This window comes from Monopterus albus, unplaced genomic scaffold (genome assembly GCF_001952655.1).
Source record: "Monopterus albus unplaced genomic scaffold, M_albus_1.0 scaffold183.1, whole genome shotgun sequence".
NCBI lineage: Eukaryota > Metazoa > Chordata > Actinopteri > Synbranchiformes > Synbranchidae > Monopterus > Monopterus albus.
The window spans coordinates 1,485,639-1,509,071 of NW_018128063.1; the positions used below are offsets into that span (position 1 = coordinate 1,485,639).

General features: G+C 39.3%; 1 protein-coding gene across 1 annotated transcript in view; it reads right to left on the minus strand.

The window, feature by feature from the left end:
• The window catches only part of LOC109969842 (regulating synaptic membrane exocytosis protein 1-like), a 113,719-nt gene that overhangs the window by 26,243 nt on the left and 64,043 nt on the right, over positions 1 to 23,433 (minus strand). The window contains exons 6-17 of the mRNA XM_020617025.1: positions 17,412 to 17,452; positions 16,562 to 16,675; positions 16,336 to 16,435; positions 13,761 to 13,884; positions 11,931 to 11,948; positions 10,689 to 10,735; positions 7,219 to 7,334; positions 6,998 to 7,128; positions 4,892 to 5,063; positions 4,077 to 4,230; positions 3,769 to 3,825; positions 439 to 601 (exon numbers count right to left, since the gene is read on the minus strand). Coding sequence (XP_020472681.1) covers positions 439 to 601; positions 3,769 to 3,825; positions 4,077 to 4,230; positions 4,892 to 5,063; positions 6,998 to 7,128; positions 7,219 to 7,334; positions 10,689 to 10,735; positions 11,931 to 11,948; positions 13,761 to 13,884; positions 16,336 to 16,435; positions 16,562 to 16,675; positions 17,412 to 17,452 — 1,237 coding nt within the window. The remainder of the gene's footprint in view (positions 1 to 438; positions 602 to 3,768; positions 3,826 to 4,076; positions 4,231 to 4,891; positions 5,064 to 6,997; positions 7,129 to 7,218; positions 7,335 to 10,688; positions 10,736 to 11,930; positions 11,949 to 13,760; positions 13,885 to 16,335; positions 16,436 to 16,561; positions 16,676 to 17,411; positions 17,453 to 23,433) is intronic.

Here is a 23,433-nt window from a genome sequence, read left to right on the forward strand (position 1 = left end):
CTCTCTATTTATCCGGGCTTGGGACCGGTACAGAAGTCACTGGCTTGCAACCCCTGTGGCTAGATTACTGTATGCAGCATAGAGAAGCATAATATCAGATTACTAATAGTTAAACTGTTTACAGTATGCTGTTCCATCTAAATTCTTACACATCAAAGGAGTCCAAAGCAGTGTATAAAGTCATATTTTAGTTATAATATGACCATTTTAAATATACTGTAGTGAATGTACAATACATTGTAAATGTGCAGCAGAAAAGTGGATTATCCATGCATAAACATATCACTACTGGAATTCACTTCAGCCACTGTGAAGCTGACCATCGCCTCCAACTCTACATGAGCGGTAAAATTAAAAATGTCTTACAGCCAATTTGTCAAGCTTACATGATGTCTAATGTTGCCCCTTTACAATAAAATGTCTTCAACTGGCACTCACCTCTGGGTGGGAACGCTGGGTGGTCGTGAGCGGTTGCGCCCCTCTTCCTCGCGGTGCGGGGAGACTGAGCGGGAACGTATGTGATGGTTGGGCATCCTCTGTTGCTCTGGTATCGCCAGAGTAGATGTAGACTCTCGTTGCCTCTCCCTGCCATGCCCATCTGCTGCGGGGGGTGGGGGTCATGCATGTGCAAACACATATACACACAGTGTGAATGTGAATAAAAGTAAATGTGGAGTGCACAAAATGTTAACATCAAATATATATATATATATATATACATATATACATATATTTATTTTTTTACACAAACCATTTCCTTAATCATGGCAAATGAAAGTGACATTATAACTTGCAAAACTTTAGTCTACACCCCAAACTTTGAATTAGGGAGCCACATGCTGGAAGTGTGAATACAAGAGTGTGAATTGTTTTTAACTAGACACTCATCATTTATGCAGTACAGCTTATGCAGCATGCAGTATATCCTTCTCTCTGAATAACACAACTCAAACCATTTCTATAAGGCCCAAATTTAGAACATATATTGATTTAAGTGGCATCAGTATAATCACGGTGTCCCCTGCAGGTCACTGGGTCCACAGCTCTATGTGTGGAACTTTCTAGACTGTGTTGAATGATAGAGGACAACTATTGTTATCCAAATTGAGAAGGTATGGGGATCTTTGAGTAGTAGTAGCCTGCTACTTCACAAGATGTTTAAAATCATGTCAGTAATGATGTTACATCACATAAGCCTAGTGTGCCAAAATGTTAATACACAGTTCACTACTCTTAAAATAGTGTATATGTTAACATGTTAGTACCAATGTTATAAGGATACAGACTAAGATCAGCCTAGCAAAACTGCAGCCAGCTATTTTTCATTACTGTACATTTTCTGTCCTCAGTAGTATATCAAAATATTTTGAAAATATAAATATAAATACAGACAAACCAGCCTTGAGAGGATCTTTGCAGCTATGTCAGGCTTTGTTGTGGTTCCAAGGTCACTGGCTTCGTTTCCAAGAGAACAGTACCTCAGAGCTCACAGTGAGCCATTATCATTATTTTTGAAAGTCCTACCAAGGTTTTTCATTTATTTTAACCATGCATAGAAATGAAAACAAAAAGTGGGCAAAGTGATGTAGTGTATTTTCCCCATTCCTTCTGTCTCTCTTTTTAACTTGAGCACTTATTAACAATAAATAAAGGGTAGGGTTATGCCTAAAATGTTTTACTTAAAGTGATATGGTGAGCTTTTAAATATTGAATTTTGTCATGATTTGGTTCCACTGCTTCCTGTCAGGCTTTTATTTTGACCTTACTTCCTGTTTTTGTTTCACCACTGTTTCAGTCTTTTTTTTTTCCTTTACTAATCACTCACATTAGGTTCACCTGCTCCCGATTGTTTGCACCGCATTATAAGCAGCCTTCACCCACCAGTCCCCGCCAGATTGTTCTAGACCCCAGCTCTGACTCTCCAGCGTTCTTTGGTTTTGCTATTTTGTGCGTTGACCCGGATCGTTTACTTTGACTACTCTGCTCTGTCTTGCCCTCTTGTTTCGGACTGCTACTGTGTATGATTTATTGGACCACCCCTTTGGATTACGAGCTTTGGATTGCCTTTACTGTATGTGTTTGCTGACTCTGATCTCGGACTGTTATACCGACCTGTGAGTTTTGTCTTGCACCGTGTCTTGTATGGTTTTTTTGTTTAGTGTTAGTTCTCTTATTAAAGAGACGTGTTTTTGCTTTACATTTCCTCGTCTGGCCATTTAATCGGGTTCACCAACATTTTCGGCAGCATCATGCGCCGTTCATGACAGAATTTGACCAGTTATGTCATAAAAGAATTCCATATGTTTGAAATATTCAGTGTTTCCTCCTAAATTTTACTATTAGGGTTCAAAATGTCTGAAACAGATCATAGACCATCGCTAAAAGGCCTTAAAAGTCTGCACTAGTCATTATGTTTTTCACTTTGATATGGAATTTGATTTGATATACAGGTATTTGCACCAGATTATACAGTATTTGTCAGGGTGAAATGACAATTGCCATTGAACACTGATGCTAAAACCTAGAAATGAATAACAATTACTTTTTTTTTTCTTCTAGACTAAAGTGATCAAATTGCTGGGATAATTCAGATTATTACCAGTGAAATACATAATCAAATCGCCCAGATTTGTTAACAAATCTACTGTATTTACTAGACCAACCCTAACAAACACAACAGAGACAGACTTTGACACTACAGTTGTACGCTAATACACATAGAAACAAAGAGCTGAGTGTTTGATGGAAGTGCTTTAGCTTTTGGTTTGCTAATGGCTAGGAAATTAATGTCTTAAAAGAATATTTTAAGAGACCCATTTCAGAGCTCACCTGAGGCAGAGCAATGTCTGACTGGAGCCTGCAGGTTTTCACCCCATGCCAGCATGTAGTATACAGAGATGACACTGACCTGTCATATTTGTTGCCGTCTGTTCAATATTGATTTACACTTCAGTTTAGTTTCAAGAATATACAAAAATTTCAAAAACAATACTGCACAATAACCACCAATGCAACCTTGCTTATAACTAAAAAAAAGCTCCTTCTTGTGTTATGATTCGGTTCCGTGTGCTTCCTGTGGTGCTTTTATTTTGACAATACTTCCTATTTTTCGTTTCACCACAGTTTCGGTCTTTTTACTTTAATTATCACTCTCATTAGTTTCACCTGCTCCTGAATGTTTGCAGCTGTTTTCACCCCTATTTAGGCAGTGTCCTCCCACTGGGCCGCTGCCAGATTGTTCTAGACTCCAGCTCTGACTTTGGTTTTGGTATTTCCTGTTTTTGACCTGGATCATGCACTGTGACAATTCTGTTCTGCATTACCCTCTAACTTCGGACTGCTTACTGTGTATGATTTATCAGACTTCCCTTTGGACAACGCATTTTGGATTCCTTTGATGTATGTGTTTGCTGGCTCTGATCTTGGACTGTTTGACCTGTATCGACCTGTAAGTGCGTTTTGTGTTACACCGTGTCTTGGTCTCGTTTTTTTTTGTTCAGCATTAGTGCTCTTATTAAAAAGACGGTTTTGTTGCACATATCCTCATCTGGCCACTTCATTGAGTTCACCCACGACATATTCAGCAGCGTCACGCGCCGATCCTGACATGTGTATGAAACACAGAATTGAAACGTGATCCCAAATTTTGCTGATAATGAATGCAGATACTTTCTGCTGTTGTAACAAAGCAGCTGCTGAAACACCATAAATAAATATCCAAGCTTTGGGAAACACTGTGTGTAATACTAGGAAATGGTCCCCACCCACCTTTAGACACTACTGCTGTACTCTCATCAAATTCAGGCTCTGTTACAAGCTGAGAACCTAAACAGTCATAGACACACATACACCGATATGTATAGACACATGCACATATCCAGGCACAAATACAATATTAGGGAAGGGCAGCAAAAGCAGACATTTACAGTGACATGTTATACTTTTTTGTGATAGTAAACCACACATCACTTTTGCTTTCTTGCAATATACAGTGATACATGCATACACACTCACACACAAAGGATAAGAAAGAGCTTACAGGGCATTCAAAAACACATGTACACTCTCAGACTTACACTGCAGCTTCTTTCCAGGAGCATCTACGTGTATGTGTCGTCGGGGCAGGTATGGGGAAGGTCGGGGCAGTGGTATGGATGAGACATCATGGGTTTGGAGTGGATACCAGTGAGGCTTGTCATCTAATAAGGCTGTCTCCAGCTCAATCAAGATCTGTTCAAATCACAGTCACATTTGCAGTTTTTGGGGGGTCAGCAGAACAAGCTGAGATAACACAACACTAATATATTATCCATCATCCTGTTGTGTTTGTGTACGAGAAACAAATTTAAGTATTCATTCTCTTTTAGCTTTGTTCTTGGTCCCCAGTGACTCCAGAGGGAAATACTATCTGGCCCTTTAGTTGTTAAATGCTCTATGTTCACTAGCCAGTCACTAACTTTGTCTGCCAAGTAGCATACCCTGGGATTATCACAGCCACAGTTCCCTGCTCCTACTGAAATTGAGGTTGCCTTCTACACTTAAATTACTTGGATCATCAGTCCAGAGGCCCCCCAAGTTAAACCACATCTGGTCACTACACTATTTTTAGCTGCGTTATTTTACACAGGGAAATGCAGGAACAGAAACAGTATGGCAGGCTGTACACTTTAACAACCTGAGTTATGTCTCAAAGTCCCTTGACCAAAAAATTTAATGTCATGGGAATACAGCAGGGTAAAGGAAACACCCAGACACACAACTAGTTTGTTTCTCCTGGTAGAAACAGCTCCTCCAGCTACAGACTCCCAATCACTATCATCTCAAGCACAGGTTGAAAGGACAGTAACATAGGACTGTGCTAGAAAGTAGACAGTGTGTGTGTGTGTGGTACCTCTCCCATAAAGGTGCTGTCCTCCTCTGGTGACCTGGGTTGGTCCCACACAGTCAGCTCCAGCATGTGGTTACGAAAATCCCTGCGATGCACATGAGTGTAGATGAATGTCTGGTTCCACTTGGGTTCACAGGTCTTCTTCACTGCCTTTGTCCTTCGTTTGCTCTTGTCACTGTGTTAAACAGTACAGATACACAGCCACAGTGGAGTCACTTTCATTGTTTACATCATTCTATTCTCAAATCTACATCACAGTATAGTGTGCACCTTTTCCCAAATTATGGCAATAAGCATTAAATCCAGACTTGAAGCTGCATTAACTAAGATTTAGCACAAATTTGGATAAATCAAGTAAAAATTTATCAGGAAGTGTTGTCTACCTGCTGTACTAAACCCCACACCCCTTGACCCCACTCTGCTATCTTCAGGCCCTCTCTTCTATCACTCTCTGGGCAGTGTTGTTAAAATCCACACCACACTTCTTCCACATCCCAGCTGATCTGAGGCTATAAGATGCGCTTTTCAAACCAGTATGGCTCATTTTAAAGATGGACTCTGGAGACCCAAGAGGCCATGTTCTATAGCACAGAAAGAGTGACAAAGAAAGAGGCAACACCGGGGTTAACATCGGTTTGACATGTCAGAAATATTTGGCATGACGGAGATGAAGAGCACTAAAATTTGACAATGATGTGGCTTTCTTCCTTCTGGGCACATAAGTATTGTAGCTGGCTAACATGTATATGTTGGCATCATTAGCAAGCTAACGTTAGCTTTCCAATTTTGTACCTTTCCATTGAATTAAACATTAGTATTTTGTTGTCCGGTTAGCAGAAACCAGTGTGTGTTCCTGGAGTAGCAAATTAAGTAATTTTGCTAATTTCTGCTCAGTATTGGTCCAGTTTATGTCGGACGTAACACTGCAGTCCATGTAGCATTTTAGTGAGATTTTAAAATTTATGCCATTAACAGTTCTTCAACTATCAATGTGTAACATGCCTCCGAAAATAACAGGCTCCATGGGCTCTATATTCCTTATACATTAGTTCTGGAGCCAGTTATTACTGCTGCGCTACCCAACTGCCACAACTGTTTCTGGCTGTTGTGACCACATATGTAGTAGTTTCAGAGACAGGACAGGAGGGGCAAAGAGGAGTGGAGGGAGATGAAGAGGGGATACGGCTTGAGTTTGGTTTAATTCTCACTTCACCCTTAACAGTCAAAAATTAGAGGGTGAAGTTAGTTAATGCAGCTTTAGGATACCTGTTGGTGGCGTCTAAGGTAGTACATTTGAGTTTTTTTAATACTATGTAGACTGTAGAAGAAACAAGAACACTCAGAGAGCACACATACCTCTGCCAAGGCACAACATTTGCTCATGCAAGTGGGTCGCTTGTGAAAAAGTAGATCCAGAACAACACAAAATCCTTGATCTAGATCAGATCTGGATCTTTTTTTAGGGTATGTGCATTGTTTGAAGCTTTGATAGGTTTCAGATATGCCACCTTAGTGTGAGAGGTTAAGCTGTGTTCCTTTGTCCAGAGGTTAGCAAATAGTGGCCTTCAAACAATAGGCAGTTATACTGTGCATCTTACCTGAACTTTTCAGGGTTCTATCTTCATTATAGGCCAGGTTTAGGCAGAAAACATGTGTTACCTGGGGTTTTCAATGTGAACTTTGAATTGCAGTCAGATCCGGAATCCAAATCAGATCTGGATGAAATTTGGTCTGGTGATAAACAATACCACCCTACATAGGTGTCCTAAATTTCAAATAATTTGATAACTTTTGATGGAGATATGAATTTTAAAAATGTTAAAAATTTTGCCTCATGTTAAAGATAGGGATTTTTGTGACTTCCACTATTTTGTGACCTTGACCTTTGACCCTTTTCAGCCAAAATCTAATCACTTCTAGGGTTGGTTCCCACCAGTGTCTGTACCAAGTATGTTGATCCATCCAGCCATTTGTCCATAATCCTGCTAACCAAACAAACAAACTCGCACACACATGCGGAACCAAAAACATAACCTCCTTGGTGGAGTTAATGAATTTACACTTTCATATTAATGGTTATTGTGTATTTCTAATGGGTGGTTGGCATACCTGCGGTCAGGGAGGAAGTACATTTTTACATAGGGGCTCCTGGGCCGCCCGTCAGGCCGAAGAGGAAGCTCTACAGCCTGTAGCACATTTACTATTAGCTGGTGACCCACTTTGTCATACCACAGCTTCACCTGAGCAGGGAACACAAATGGACACATCTGATACTGCATCTTCATTTTAACACACCACCAGTCCCACACATTCAAAGTGCACACACTCACTGAAAGCTGCCCTGGCATTAACTGTGGAGCATCTTGGACCATTCCGGGACTAGAGGGAGATAGGACATTTAGGGATGGTCTCTCCATCTTCTGGGACTCAAAAGAACTGGAACCTGCTAGGAAGATGAAAGAAAACAATGATTTAAAACCCCAAAGAAAGAATATAAGCTCTGTTTCAGAGGGGGCTAAAACAGTCAAGTCTAGACAAGTCACAGACTTGGGTAGGGGGGCTTCCATGTTGCCATCATCCCCTGTGCTTCTGACCATGTTTTTCTCACTAATTCCTCATGCCTTTTTCAGGGTTTTTAGGCTTTAATTATATGGAGTCTGGTTTTCACTCTGTCCTGCATTTGGTTTGTTATTTTGTTTCGGATGGTTTGTATGTTCTCAGTTTCATCATGCATGCTCCTTGACTGTGCTGTTGGTTTCTTTAGGAGCCTTCTGTGTTGCAGTTTAGTCAGGTTTGAGCTTTTGAGTCTGTAGTCATTTGTGAGGACACTGTCAAACAAATTTTAGAGAACAATAAGACTGACTTTGTTCTTACACTAGCTCTCTAGCTAAAGCCTAGAATGCCATAACATTGAGGTGTGCACAGATCATATACTGTAGGTTTCTGCTGGCTATTGTCCATTGAAAAATACAGTAGGTGCAGCATGTATCTCCTTCTAAAACGACATAGTTTTTATGTCTTTCTGTATGAAATACACAAGTTGCAATGGGCTAGCTTAAGCTTCAGAGGTGTTGATAGTCTTTTCTTCTGGGAGACAGGCCAGCTGTTGACACTTTGAGTTAAGCATGCTAAGCTAACTACCTCTCAGCTCCAGCTCTATAACTGGTGCAGAAGTGTCAGTGCTATCAATTTTTTCATCTAACTCACAAGAAAATAGACAATGTTCCCAAAGTTCCTTTTCATCACAAGTGTTTAACATAGAATCAAGTCTTTCTCTCTGTAAGATCTACAGTTAAAGTCAGATGTTTATGTACAGTTAGGTTGGAGTGTATGTAAATAGAGATATCATTTTGGCAAGTTGGTTATAATGTACTTTATGCATAAGACATTTTTCCAACAGATTATTTCATTTATAATTCACTACATCACAATTCCTGTGGGTCAGATGTTTACATACTCAGTTGACTGTCTTTAAATAGCTTAGAAAATTCCAGAAAATGTCAAAGTTTTATAAGCTCCTGATAGGATAACTGATATCATTTGAGTCAATAGTAGGTCCACCTGTGGATGTATATTAAAAATGTGTATCTCCACAAGTGTGATTCATCCTTGGGCACAATTCCCAGATGTCTGAAGGTATCATGTTCATCCGTACAAGCAATACTACACATGTATAAACACCATGGGACAATGCAGCCATCATACTGCTCAGGAAGATGTGTTCTGTCTCCTAGAGATGTGTTCTATCTCCTAGAGGTAAGTATGCTTTAGTCTGAAAATTACAAATCAATCCCAGAACAACAGCAAAGGACCTTGTGAAGACAATAGAGGAAATGGGTCCTATATCGACATAACCTGAAATGCTGCTCAGCAAGGAAGAAGCCACTGCTCCAAGACTGCAATGAAAAAGGCTGACTATGGTTTGCAGCTGCACATAGGGACAAAGGTCTTACTTTCTGAAGAAATGTTCTCTGGTCTGATGAAAGAAAAATTAACTGTTTGGTCATAATGACCATCATTATGTCTGGAGGAAAAAGGAGGAGGCTTGCAAGCCAAAGAACACCATCCCAACTGTGAAGCACAGGGGTGGCAGCATCATGTTGTGGGGCTACTTTGCTGCAGGAGGAACTGGGGCACTAGACAAAATAGATGGTATCATGAGGAAGGAAGATTATGTGGATATACTGATGCAACATCTCAAGACACCAGCTAGAAAGATAAAGCTCAGTCACAAATGGGTCTTCCAAATGGACAATGACCCCAAGCAGACTTCCAAAGTTGTGGCAAAATGGCTTAAGGACAACAAAGTCAAGGTATGGGAGTTGCCAACACAAAGCCCTGACCTCCAATAGAAAATTTGTGGGAAGAACTGAAGAAGCGTGTGCGAGCAATGAGGCCTCCAAACCTGATTCAGGTCCACCAGTTCTGTCAGGAGGAATGGGCGAAAGCTACAGCAGCTTATTGTAAGAAGCTTGTGCAAGGCATCCTAAAATGTTTATCCAAGTTAAACAATTTAAAGGCAATGCTACCAAATACTAACCGTGTATATACTAACCTGCCATCAGACTCCTAAACAGCTGAGGAGTTTACTACCAGGAAATACGTGATGTACTGTTTACATTCTCAGTTTGCACATGCATAATTGCACATTGACTGCTGACTGCTGCACATGCTGCTCCCATGCAGCATACATTCTCTGTTATATTCTTATATATTTTTTATTATATTGCTGCATTTGCTGCTTAAAGTGCCTTAGATTTTGTGTTACTTATTTATCTACTTTATATTTCATTTGTATTTTGTGGCATTTATGTGGACGGCAAAGTAAGAATTTCATTGTACAGGGAAACATGTTTCCTAACTGTGCATATGACAAATAAACACTTTGAACTTGAAAACTTCTGACCCACCGGGAATGTGATGAAAGTGCCATGATTCTGTCCCATTGGCTTCAGTTCCCATGCTTTTATTTTGACATTACTTCCTGTTTCAGTTTCACCTCAGTTTCGGGCTTTTTACTTTAATCAGCAGTTAGTGTTTACACCTGTTTTCACCCCGTTATAGGCAGCTTTCCCCCACTGGGAAGCTGCCAGATTGTTCTAGACTCCTGTTCAGACTTTCCAGCATTTGTCTTGCACCTGTTATTCCAGCTCTGACCACGGACTACCTTGTGACCACTGAATATTGCCTAACCCCTCTGATTCTGATCGTGTTTTTTGTGTTTTTGACCTTGGGACTTTTCTTTTGACCGTGCTTTCGTGGATACCTTGAACGTGTACGTTTGCTGGCTCTGACCCTGGACTGTATTACTGATCTGAGAGTGTGTTTCTTGTTTAATCGGTTTTCTGTATCGTTTCGTCCATTGACTGTCTCTTATTAAAGAGACAGTTTTTGCTTTTACTCATCTGGCCTTATAATTGAGTTCACCCCTTGACATTATCGGTAGCTTCACGCGCCAATTCCTGACAGTAAGAAATAAAAGCTGAAATAAATCTTTTTCTCTACCATTATTCTGACATTTCACATTCTTAAAGTAGTGATCCTAACTGCCCTAAGACAGGGAATGTTTATAGGATCAAATGTCAGGAGTTAAGAAAAAGTGAGCATAAATGTATTTGGCTAAGATATATGTAAACCTCTGACTTCAACTATAAGTATTTTTATGTATCAAACATATGAATTATCTTAATATTAAGTCTAACTGTATGCATAAAACAGATAATCAGCCAAAGTTAAATAAAGACAAATATACAAACACACAAATACAGATGTGCTCCAATATCCCGCAGGAGATACCTACTAGATTCTAATGGAGGGTGGGATGTGTCGGGGATTCTTGGGATATCACTGAAAAAAGAAACAGCAGACATGTCAGTTTTATATTAATTAACTACAATAGATTAAACAAAGTTAAGTGTCTTTGATGCACAGGCATTCATGCATATTAATGTAAGAACATAAAAAGCTATTTCAGATTCAAATATGGTTAGAAGACACAGAGAAGCAAAGGGAAAATGTGAGTAGAGCCAAGCTCTTCTCATGGCTGCAGTGTTTCCCAGACTTGCATGTACAGTATATTGTAGTTGGGCCAATCATGATCTGAAATGTTCTGTGTAAACCACAATTAAGGATCCCATGGGAAACACCAGAATCCATTATACCAGTTTCATATAATGTAAAGAAATCATGGTAGGTAATCCATGTAACACTTATCAGTGAAATGTGTCACTTAAAATTCAAAATATAAAAAGCATAAAACCTTGGTATTTTAAATTTGCAGTCCCACCACTGACATTTTGAGGGTTTTTTATTAGGTTTGGCAGCACACACATACGTAGACTGTAGTTGAAATTCTTCAGTCACTCATAGGAGAACAAACAGATACAGTATTCTACACTACTTTCTATAAAGTAATATTTCTATACTTTCAAATTTACATTTAGTTTCTTTTTGAAAGTAAGATGAGAAAATGAATATCACTAACATGTCATAGAGTAAAGGGCTGAGCTGGCATAGGACTTTTGATTTTAAATCCAAACATTCAACTGATAAGTGTTTCATGGGCCCTAGGCTGCCTTGGAGCCCACTACAAAATCAAAGCTTGAAACCATGTATATGAAATAAAACAAAAATTGCTTGCTTAATGAATCCAAATGTCCCAACTTTCAAACAAAGGACTTAAGAGTTACGAAAAGAAATCTGCGGTTAGGTTTTACTTTTAGATTCCTCACTCTTTAACAGGAATTAAAAAAGAGGAATCCCAGATGCTGCATAAACTGTGTAAAAAAGCTGGTAAAAGCAAAGTTACATTGATGAACACTTCCTCCTGGTCATTTTGCATCCCTTCATGTGAACCTTCAGTTTAACTTAGCTGTAAATGAACTGCATTTCTTTTTGCAATGCCAATATTTGCATTAATTTGCATCCCTACTAAACAGGATTCAATTCAATCTGGGATACAGAATGGCACCAACAAAACAAAAACGATTTCCATAAATGTGAGAGGATTAAGGGTTCCTAATAAAATGGGCAGATTACTTACTGATATTTTCTATACACCCTTCGCGAGTGTTTGGAGAGAAATTAATACATTCAACTTTTTTCCACCAAAGAGATGAGGTTAAATCTTAACAAAAGCTGGAAAATCTTGAAGAAACAGTGAGTGTTTTATTTTGAAATACTGTTCAAAGTAACTACAAGAAGCTTATCTTACAACAACTTTGTAAAAAATAAATAAATAGTGAAGCACAACTTGTACATTTGTTTCTCAGTATCAGATGTCACTGAGTAACATGCATATTTTGATTTGTCTTTCCAGAATAAAGCTAAAGTGCGTTTTCTTATTGTATTAGAAGAATATCAGAAATATGTGAATGCGCACATCAAAATTCAGACCTTACATCTGATCCCAGAACACAGTCATGACTTTTTGGTTTTGGACATTTTAGGTTCAAATGTGTAAAATGATTTGCAACACTTTATTTTATAGGTATGTAATTGCATAACAGTTTTCCATTAATTTCCATGAATGTTTTTTTGGACAGAGTAATGTAATGTATTACTAATTATGAAGAAACAAAGGCACAGTTACATTAATAAAAATTCTGAGTGAATAAAGTCCAGTGAATTGCTACGGTATTATTTAAGAAAAACTTCCAACAAAATGATAAAGATATTATTTTGAAGAGACCTGATAAATAATGAACTAGTACTTTTTTAAAGACATCTGCTCCTGACATAGAGTGAGATAAGCTGAGCCGGTGTCAGTATCTGAGCATACAAGCAAGTTATCTGAATAAAACTGTGGTGGTGAATTTTTAAAAATAAATTTCAAACTTTACAGTTCCTCTCACATCACATGCATTATATGCATCATTTATCTAAGCATAGTGATCCTGTGAATTTCACACAAATCAGATTAATTCTGCAGTTGTTTGAACATACTGGCAAAAACTAAATGCATGTATCATATTTAGAAATACATGCTGTATTTGAATTGAGACTTCAGGGCATTCAGTGATAGCGAGAACAGATTAGTAAAAACTGAATTAGGTAAAGAAAGATTCATCAATAAAGATATGAAGTCAGAACTCTGCACCTGGCTGCGTGGAGCTATTAAAATCTTACCTCCTATTCCACCTCTTACTTCAAATTCATAGCTCTACTTTATTCAGATTAAACAAGGGTTATAGTCTAGGAAAGACTACATTCACAGTATTTCTCAAGCAGTATACTATGATAGTGAACTTTCCTTTATAGACCTGAATCATTATAAAAAGCATATCAACCCATACCTGGCTTAGGATAAACACATTTATTATTTAAGAATATGCAATCATAATTTAAATTGATATACTAATTCAAAGGAGTCATCTTCAGAGTTCATGAGAAGGGACCAACTTTACTTTTTACAAGGGATCAACCAGAAATATGTGATGCATCCACTTCTTCTCTGTCATGGAGCTTACAGCTGATGTTATTTGGTCAATAATAATTAATGTTATACCATCCTATAAATAAACCTAAGTGCTTTTCCAAAGGGGATGTATGAAATAAAATGAAAATCTCTTGCCTAAAACCTTGGAAACCCCAAAGCAGCAGGTAATGGCTGGCTGTTTTTAATATTGTGAATGCAGTTGTACAGTTGCACTTGGAATACAAATCAATGTCCCTGTCTTCTATCTTATCTGAGGTCAGCCAGCTCTGAGTCAGAGCTTCAGTTAATACTGCCTGGTTAAGTAAGGGCTAAATATAATGCAGCATGCAGACTGGTGACTGACTCATAAAACCGAAGGGTTGCATCTTCCACAAATACTAGAATATGACACTGACAGTGTGGGTGGCAAGTGGCTATGTTTCATTCCTGACTTACCCAATAGGCCTGGATACCACCAGCTCCACTTGAGGCTCAGCTTGAGACTCCAGGATGATGTTGTAGACTTCCTTCATGGTCGCCCCCGGTAACAACTTCCCGTTCCACTGCAAAACCTCATCCCCTGAAACCAGACGTACGTGTACATGAGAAAGTATTTGTGATGGCAGTTTTACATAAGCAGCAGCTACAAATTATACAGGATTATTCAAAAACAATGAACCGATTTCATTACACAATATTTTATTAAGGAAAAGTCATACAATACTCCAGCCAACAACAGCGATCAACTCAGTGGATTGTGATATGCTAATACGCGCCTGGGAGGAATTCTCTTATCGCATTGATGTTGCCCGTGCTGCAGGTGGTGGCCACACTGAACACTTGTAAGACAGGAAATAAAAGTTGATTGTGAGTAGAATACTTGTGACTTGGCTGGAGTTTTGTATTACTTTTCCTTAATAAAATACTGGGTAATCAAATTGGTTCATTCTTTTTTGAATAACCCTGTATTTACCAAGCTGGGCATGAGCACTGAACAGGTTATCAGCAGGCTTTAAAAAAGGCAAATAATTCCTGTTAAAATCATATGTCTGGAACCAGAAAAACATTTAGGAAAAATAGTCCATTGCGCAGCAAAACAAGGAAAACTGAGAATAACCCTGCCCCAGATACACTATTTGCCTGTAGGCAGTGGTTTGTAGATGATAAAAACCCACCATGGAAAGAAGCAGAAAACCTAGTTGCCCCAGTAAGATTAAAGGACTTCATATTTTCTTCCATTGGTGTCCTGAGAAATGGTCCATTGTCTGCCTGGCACATTTGGTACCGTTATCCAAGCATACTAATGTTGGCAAGACATTATATGGACCATCTCAACTTTGACAAATAGGGATTTTCCAGTGGATCCAGCACTCTACTATCTTAATGTCTTATCAGAACTACCACTCCAATAAAAGTCAAGCAAGATATGGCTGGCTGGTACATCAGCAGTCACGCTTATTGCTCAAACACTGATGCTCAAAACCTCCTTGATGTTATGTTTCATGAACTATCAGCTGCTAGAATAAACGTCTTAAAACAGCTATGCATTGCTTTATTTGCATTGTGTTATTATACAAGTGCTATGCAGACAGCAGGGAATAGTCACTTTGTTAGGGACTATTTTCACTGGCAGATTAATACACATTTGGGGCTCTATTTTCTTGCAATAGGGTGCAATGCTAAACTCATGTCTAAACTACAGGTGCAAGGGACATATGGGTTTGTTCAACAATGTTTTGCAGTTTTTTTTGACCACAGACGTCTGTGTGCAACCAGGCATTACTGGGCGCATTGTGGAGGAGAAGCGGAATACATTATTAGAGGGAGGAATACATGGTGAGCAGGTGGAGCTGGGGCTGGCTTTAGTTATGTCCAATCAAACCAGTTCCTGTCATCCTTTTAAAGAGTAGGACGTAAACCTGACTGACTGATGTCAGGACATGGAAATATATGAGAAAAAAAAATTCTTTCCCTGTACCTTCTTCTCCTGACAGTTATTTTTTTCCATTCCAAAACTGACAGTGACAAAACTATTTATTAAAAGTACTGCACAGAAATATTCACTTAGTAGTCTGCTAATATCACTGACCAGTGTTTGTGCATGAAAGTCTCTGATCCTGAAACCAGCAGCAATTATACGTATAGTGAAATTTACTCACAGCTGCATCCAGTGCGCAAAATTATTCATAGCAGGAAAATACTAAACATACCAAGAAGCAAAAAAGCAGACATGCACCCAAGGAAATCTGCACAATGACTGTGACTGAAGCGACACAGAAAATGCACTGGAAGGAAAACAGAAACCAACGTCATTGTTTAAAACAGATGCAAAAGATGGAAATCCTTCTTAATCTGAGAGTTTAAAAAATTTGTATCAGAAATACACCTGCTTATTGCATGTTGACAAAAATAAGACTTCTAATAACTGCTTTAAAGACACTTCATTGCCTTTAAAGTTTTACATTTAAAGCACTATGTTATGATTTGTGGACTTGCTTCCTGTTTGAGGCTTTTATTTTGGTTAGTTTCCTGTTTTCTGTCACCTCACCTGCCCCAGCTTTACTCCAGCCTACAATCACCACTCATTGGGTTCACCTGTCCCTTGTTTTCCTCCTGGTCTTTTGTGTATTTATACTCCCTCTTTCCCCTCAGTCTTTTGCTGGTTCATTTTGTCTCCACACCTTGCTGCTTGTTGTCTGTTCATTACTCACTAGTCACCACACCCTGCCTGTTCACGTGCATTGTGGATTTTCAGTATGTGCTTTCAGGTTTTTTTGTGGTTTTGAGTGCTTTTGCCTACTGTAGCTCCCTGACTGGACTGTTGTAAGTTTCTGTCAGTGTTCTCTGTTACTTGTGTCAGGTTGAGCCTCTTGTGTTTTTTGCCCTAGTCCAATGTTACAATCTTTCATTAAAAGACAGTTTAATCAACTCTTTGGCTTATGTGTTTGCACCTTAGGTCCTGCTTAGCTGGTGAACTATAACAAACTAAAGCTTTTGGTTGTCAAAAGACTTGTATGAACATTCTGGCTACCTGCTCTGAGATGTCCCACCACATCAGCAAGGCTTCCTTTCTTGACTTTAGTGATGAAGGCACCTAATCTCCCCGACTCTGTTACTCTGCCTCCCACCACCTGGAGCGAGCGAGAGAGAAAGAGAACAATTTGTCATATTTGTAGATGGTGAAATTACTATTGTTTATAAAATAATAATCACACACAAATGTGTGCATGTACTGTGTTGTTAAACCCCACTCTGACCTTTAACCCCAGCAGAGCACCAGCTTCTTTAGACATAGCAGTGCTCCTCTTGCTGAGGGTGATTCGTCCAATTAGATGGTCTCCCTCCTTTGATGGCTGCCAGGTTACAGGATGCTGCAGGAAACAAGAGATATGTACAGATGCACTCACTGCCTCTCACAAGACATGTATGCATATAGTCTTTTTCCTCTTGCACATTTGCAAAATAAAAGAATACAAAAACCAACTACTAGAAAAATATTAGCAATGTATTTGCGCCTGTAATATATTTTCTATTTCTATGCATTTTTTACTTTATCTCATAATAGGTTCGCACTTAGTCCAAAATTACAACAATTGGCATAACCTTACTTGGAATACATTAAAGTTTTGCTACCACCTATCTGATGCAGTTTCCTTATAGTTGATCACACAGGAGGCTGTAACAGTTTGCAGCATTTTTCTAGGAATAAAGTAGTTTGCCAATATCTGTGACCAACTGATTTAACACAACAGTCGCACGGTAATTTTGCAAAAGCATTTACGCTTGCAGGTGTAAACACTCAGGGTCTGGGAAAAGTCGTAGCAAATGAGAAGTCGTGTGTTTTACTGTACATTGATGGATCCACTGGAATAAAAAAACAGCAGAAAGACAAAGTTCATCAAGAGAAGATGTAAAAAGTACAGAACCCATTGAGTGAAAAATGACTACCCCTGCAATTAGCACTTGACAGCACCAAAGGCAGTCATACATACTTCACGTGCACATAAATTTTGACCTGCCTATAATTTACTTTAAAAAAAATCTGAAACTACTTCATGCTGATTTGAAAACTTAACATAAAAACTATTATAGGATATAGTGACTTACATGCCAAACAGTGGGGTCATGTGGGTAGCACTCCCAGTCGCCTGCAAGGGAAAACACATCGACTCAGACTTTGTGGGTGTAGCAATAGAACTGATGGCCTCTACTGAGGCAGCAATGACATCAAAGCACAATGCCTTAATTCCGTTCCAGATATTTTACAGATTAGATGTTGTGAAATTAGGGGTGGCTGTGGCTCAAGAGGTTGTGGTTGTTGCCCAACCAGAAGGTTGGCGGTTTGATTCCCCTTCTCCACAGTTTACGTGTTGAAGTGTCCATGGGCAAGACACCAAGCCCCAATTTGCTCCTGATGGCCAAATGCCTCGCAGGGACAGCGCCACCATTGGTGTGTTGGCATTGCAGATGGCTGCCTCAGTTCTGTACCAGAGAGTGTAACATACTTGGCCAATAAAAGTGATTATCATAAAAAGTGATTATCATTAGTCCAAGAGTGATGCAGTGATGTATAGCTACATGGAAATTAAGATTTGGAAACGTGACATCCAACGGCTGGGCACGACACTGAGCCGCCCCCCCCCCCCCCCCCCCACGCTGGCGCACGCAGCCTGGGGCAGTCAGCTCCAAACATAATTTCATTGTACATGTCACAATGTTACAATGACAATAAATAAAGCTGCTGCTGCTTCTTCTTCTTCTTAAACAAAGAGCTGTTATTCATATATGGAGGCTGGAGTGTACTAAAAGAAAAAAATTAGACTTTGATCATGTTTCTAACAATCAGTGAATAACTTTATCCATTTCATTCAAAAAGCTATAATAACTTTGTTAATGAAAAATGCAATTAGATCATACATGCTTAAAAAAGAAAAATGTGTCTATAAAGTGCTATAAAAACAACATATTTAATCTAATTTAATTAATTCTATTTACTTTTTCTGTCTTCAAAGAATTAGACTTAAAATGGAAACATTGTGATTTTAACATTGAATCAATTTATTAACATTTTAAGAAAAGGTTTTAAATTCTGCATGGTGTTACCTTTACTTTTGTCCCTGCCTATCATCCATCCATCTCACAGTTTGCTTCCTGGTTTAACATATACATTTCATAACTGCTTGCATGTAATGATAGTTCTGTCTATATCAAAGCTATGTATTCAGTGTGCCATCTAAAAATTAAATAAAGTCTAACTCAGAGCAGTAGTAGGAGCTCTCACTGGCCATAAGTTTATGGCACTACAAATTAACTTTGAAGATTTGTGTCACTAAGTTGTGAAAATTATATGATACAGTTTGACTTAAATTCAAGAGGTGTTTGTAAGAAAGATAAAGCTACAATAAATGATGTGCATGCAAAACACATTCTAATGATTATTTTAGGGGGGGTCTCAACAGGAACTAGTGCAGTTTTCATCATGCAGTATATCCAGCAGGATACAGTATATGAGACAATCAAAGAAAATATTTTCAACTGTTTAGCCCCATCTCCTGCATTAGTCTGAAAATGCAGCTTCCTCTGTACACACGAGCCGGGGACAGTGCTGAAATGTGTGCAGGACCTCAAAGACATCATGACAGAGTAAAACTGAGCCAAGCGCTCCAACAAGCAAGGAGACTATGACGTTAAGGAGCTGTGACAACTTACAGTGACATTATGCAATCTTGGGGATGGCTGTGGCTTAGGAGGTAGAGCGGGTCGTTTCATACCTGGAGGATTAGCGGTTCAATTCCCAGCTTGTCCAGTCAACGTGTCGAAGTGTCCTTGAGCAAGACACGAAACCTCTAATTGAACCCAGTGATAACACCGTTGTGTGATGTCAGAGCCCTTGCTGTAAATGGTCTTATACTTGTATACGCTTTACACTCTACTTGGCCATTCACACACCGGTGTTATCACTGGAAGCAATTAGGGGTTTTAGTGTCTTGCTCAAGGACACTTCAACATGCTGACTGGACAAGCCGGGAATTGAACCTCTAATCCTCCGGTTAGGAAACGACCCGTTCTTATGAAGTCCCAACTTGTTCAGTCAGTTCTTTTCTACCTGGAGCCATGTTGCATGAGACACAACACAGGCTCCAAGGTGCAACCTCACTGAAACTAAAGCACAAATGTACACCTGTGACCACTGCAACAAAAGTGATTACAGCTTCCAATTATGCAACATGGTTCCAGCTAGAAAAGAACTGACTGAACAAGTTGGGACTTCATAAAGATGGGAGAGGGTATATCAGTAGGTTACTCAACATGAGCTGAAACACAGCTACAGCAGTGGTTAGGAGGCATCAGAGGAGCTTCACTACCAATAACAGAAAGCACAGTGGTAGGCCTAAAAAAATAACAATATACACATTTAATATTAAAGCGACTTTGCACTGAAAAACAGGTACATCAGTCTTGGAAGAAATCAGATTTTAAGCTAACAACAGCTGCCCTGTGTTGTTCTTTATTGGATTTGGGAACAAGTGTTTCAAAAATTGTTGAAATGCTACATTTTTAAGTGGTAAACCCCCATTACAGTATCATTCTAAAGTGTTGTGAATTTTTAAAATAGAAGATATATGGTGGAGAAAAATTCTAATTTGCAATTGCTGTTGAATTCTGGGGCAATAGGATGAAAAACTCAAAGAAAAGGAGGTTAAAAGTGTATTAAATGCACATGTGCGATTTGTGTGTCTTTTTTTTTTGTGACTGGCTACATATTTCAGTGTGTATGTATATTTTCCTGCATGGATTTTAGAATGATTTACTGGCTGGACACTTCTCAGCTGCCAGCAAGCACATCTCAGAGCTGACCGTGTCTCAGACTCGAGCTAAAAAAGGAAACAATGTCTCACTGCCACAACGGTGTGTTTAAAACCTAGTGTGACAGAACACTCTCAAATGGAGGTTTAGCCTCCATTCGATTGATGTCATAGGATCTGGCCTGGGTTCAGGCTGGTGCTTGTGCCCTCTTTTCCAATGAATGCACCATATTTTATCAGTCTGTCATAATATTGAGCATGGTTACAGTCAGATGCATTGTGTTTGTTAAATACTGTCATGGTTATTAGGTAGTGACTGTGAAATTACATAAACTGTTGTGTTTTATTTTTAGAAAAAAAATCCTCATGCTAGCATGGTTTTATTTTATTAGAAAATATTTACATTTGCTACCATAATACATTATCAAGGGCTAAGTCACCTAATAAGTCTTTGCTTGTTTTTAAAGATGAGAATAATTTAGGCATGTTTACTCTTTTAGAAGGTGTTTAAAACTGTACAATCTTCATTTTGCTACACATAACAAACCAGCCATAACATTATGAGCAAAGGCTAACCTGTGTTAGAGCTACTGTAGTACAAACTGTTGGAAAACTTAATCTGATAGATTGATCCTGATTACAAACTGTTGGAAAACTTAATCTGATAGATTGATCCTGATAGCTGATTCTGATAGAAAGATCAGAACACACAGGGCATCGCAGCTTACTGTGACTGGGGCTGCTTAGCCACAAACCGGTCCAAGTACCACTTCTGACCTGTCTGCTGCTGAAAGTGCCTACAATGTGAATGTGAGGATCAGAACTGGACCACAGAGCAGTGGAAGAAGGTGGCCTGGTCTGATGAATCACGTTCTTTTGCACTATGTGGACGGCCGAGTGCTTGTGCATTGCTTGTCTGGGGAAGAGATGGCACCAGCATGCACTATGAGAAGAAGGCAAGCTGGCAGAGGCAGTGTGATGCTTTGGTTAATGATCTGCTAGGAAAGCTTGGCTCCTGCCATTCATGTGCATGTTACTTTGACACATACAGTACAACCTACTTAAATATTGTTGCAGACCTAGTACACCCCTTCATGGCAATAGTATTCCCTGATGCCAGTGGCCTCTTTTAGCAGGATAATGCTTCTGACCACACTGCAGAAATGGTTCAGAAATGGTTCGAGGAGCACAACAATGAGTTCATGGTGTTGACTTGGCTTCCAAATTCTCCTGGTCTCAACCCAATCAACCATTTGTGAGATGTGCTGGACAAACAAGTCCGATCCATGATGGCCAAACCTCGCAACTTACAGGACTTAAAGGATCTACTGCTGATGTCTTAGTGCCAGATACCAGAGGGCACCTTTAGAGGCCTTGTGAAGTCCATGCCTCGACAGATCAGATCTGTTTTGGTGGCAGAAAGGGGACCTACACAATACTAGGCAGATGATCATAATGTTATGGCTGATCAATGTATACTGATGACAGCAGTCACAGCATTATCATTTACTGTGCAAATAGTTGAGATGTTACAGGCTGGATCAAGGTGGTGGAAGACTGACAATCTGATAACTGCATCCCTAAAGCTTGGCCAATACTGTGTCAAAAAATGTTACAATTACCACAGCTTATGCTAACTGCTAACTTCTGTGAGCTTGTGATAGTCACATAATTTAGTTGTTTTATAAATGTCTACATTGCAGGACTTTCCAGGGTTTTAAGTAATGAAGGGAAACCTTTCTTTCAACTAATATTTCAAAGAATTCAGGATTTGTATCAAATATTACCTTGCTACCAGGAAGGGATACCTGTAAGTTCCATTATAATATTACAGTTATCAAATTCACAGATTATATTTCTTGTCTCTTCAGTAATATTGTCCAGCTCCAGCCACAAGACCTATTCAGTGGAGTTGGTTGTTTGCAAACATACAACCAGACAGGTAGAATCTTCCTGGAATACACAGCAGTGAGCCTGAGTATTTTGAAAAAATTAGCAGTGAAGTGACATAACAGAGCTTGAAGATGACAGGAGGGTTAACATTAAGATACACACGCACACAGGCTCGCACACACTGGTACTTTGCACAGCTGCTTACTTTGACATTCAGACTGCAGGCTACGGACCCCTGCATGCACTGTGCACAAAAGTTTGAAAACATTGCAGGAGGTGCAGGGTTCCTGCAAGTAAAGACAACAAATATCAGATGCTGCATGTAGAACGTTCGTAAGATGCTAATGTTTTCAAGTAGTTTGGTGGGTAATACTTTGGATTTTAAGAACACATAACAGGATAAATAGTTAAAACATGCAGTATTTTCCAAAGTCAGTAAATCATACCAGAGTAGCCTTACCAGTTGTGATCACTGAACACAGAGAATTAAAGCAGAGATGTGTCTCCAGATTCACAAAGTCTGAATGAAGGTGGTGTACTGAGATTAAACAGCTCTCTCCCCTTTTACATTCACATCCCATGACACAGTGTTCAAGTGGGAGGGTTCAAACATGCACACACAAGTTGTGTTTCCATTACTTCAGGGGACACTGACTGGGATACTGAGAGCCACTGTACCAGAGTCAAATTCCTCATGTGTTCAAAATACCTGGCCAATAAAGCTGATTCTGATTCTGACTCACATTTTTTGAAGACTTAGCCCAGCCCCTAATACCTAAACCTACGCTCACCTTAACCTTAAACTAAGTCATCACTTTGTAAAATTTGAATCTTATAGGCTTCAGTCACTTTATAATCTTTAGTTACTTTTCATACCTTTAGTTCCCTTTCATAACTTTATTTTCCTTGCTTTTTTATCTTTCAATTGTATTGATGAAAGTCAAGTGATACTGAAGTAGAAACTGCCTGCTTTAACTTCTGTGTAGACATAGTGTCTGTACTTTCAGGTAACCAGATGGCCTATTTTATATTTTAACTCAGACCTGTTGGCCTGTTTTGCATCCTCACATAGGCCCGCTTAGCATATTCCAAGTTCTGCTTTGTCATGTAATATCTTGCAGAGACAGGGGGCCTACAACCTGAGATGACCACCTGGCCCATTTAGCATATTCCCCAGATCCTGCTTTGTCCTGGAATAGCCTATGCACATACGGGTCTGCAGCTGCAAACATACAATTGTTTAATAGTTATGTTGTGTGATACTGCCTGGTTTTCTATCACATTCCAGCAAGCAGGCGTGAGCAGAGCTTGGCCAGCTCATGCCAAATGGCCAATAGGATTACAAAGTGTGAAATGTTGTAACTCTGTCCAGGGCAGACCTAGCCCAAGAAGATAAATGTAATGAGAAAACGTAACTCATGGTTCAGAGA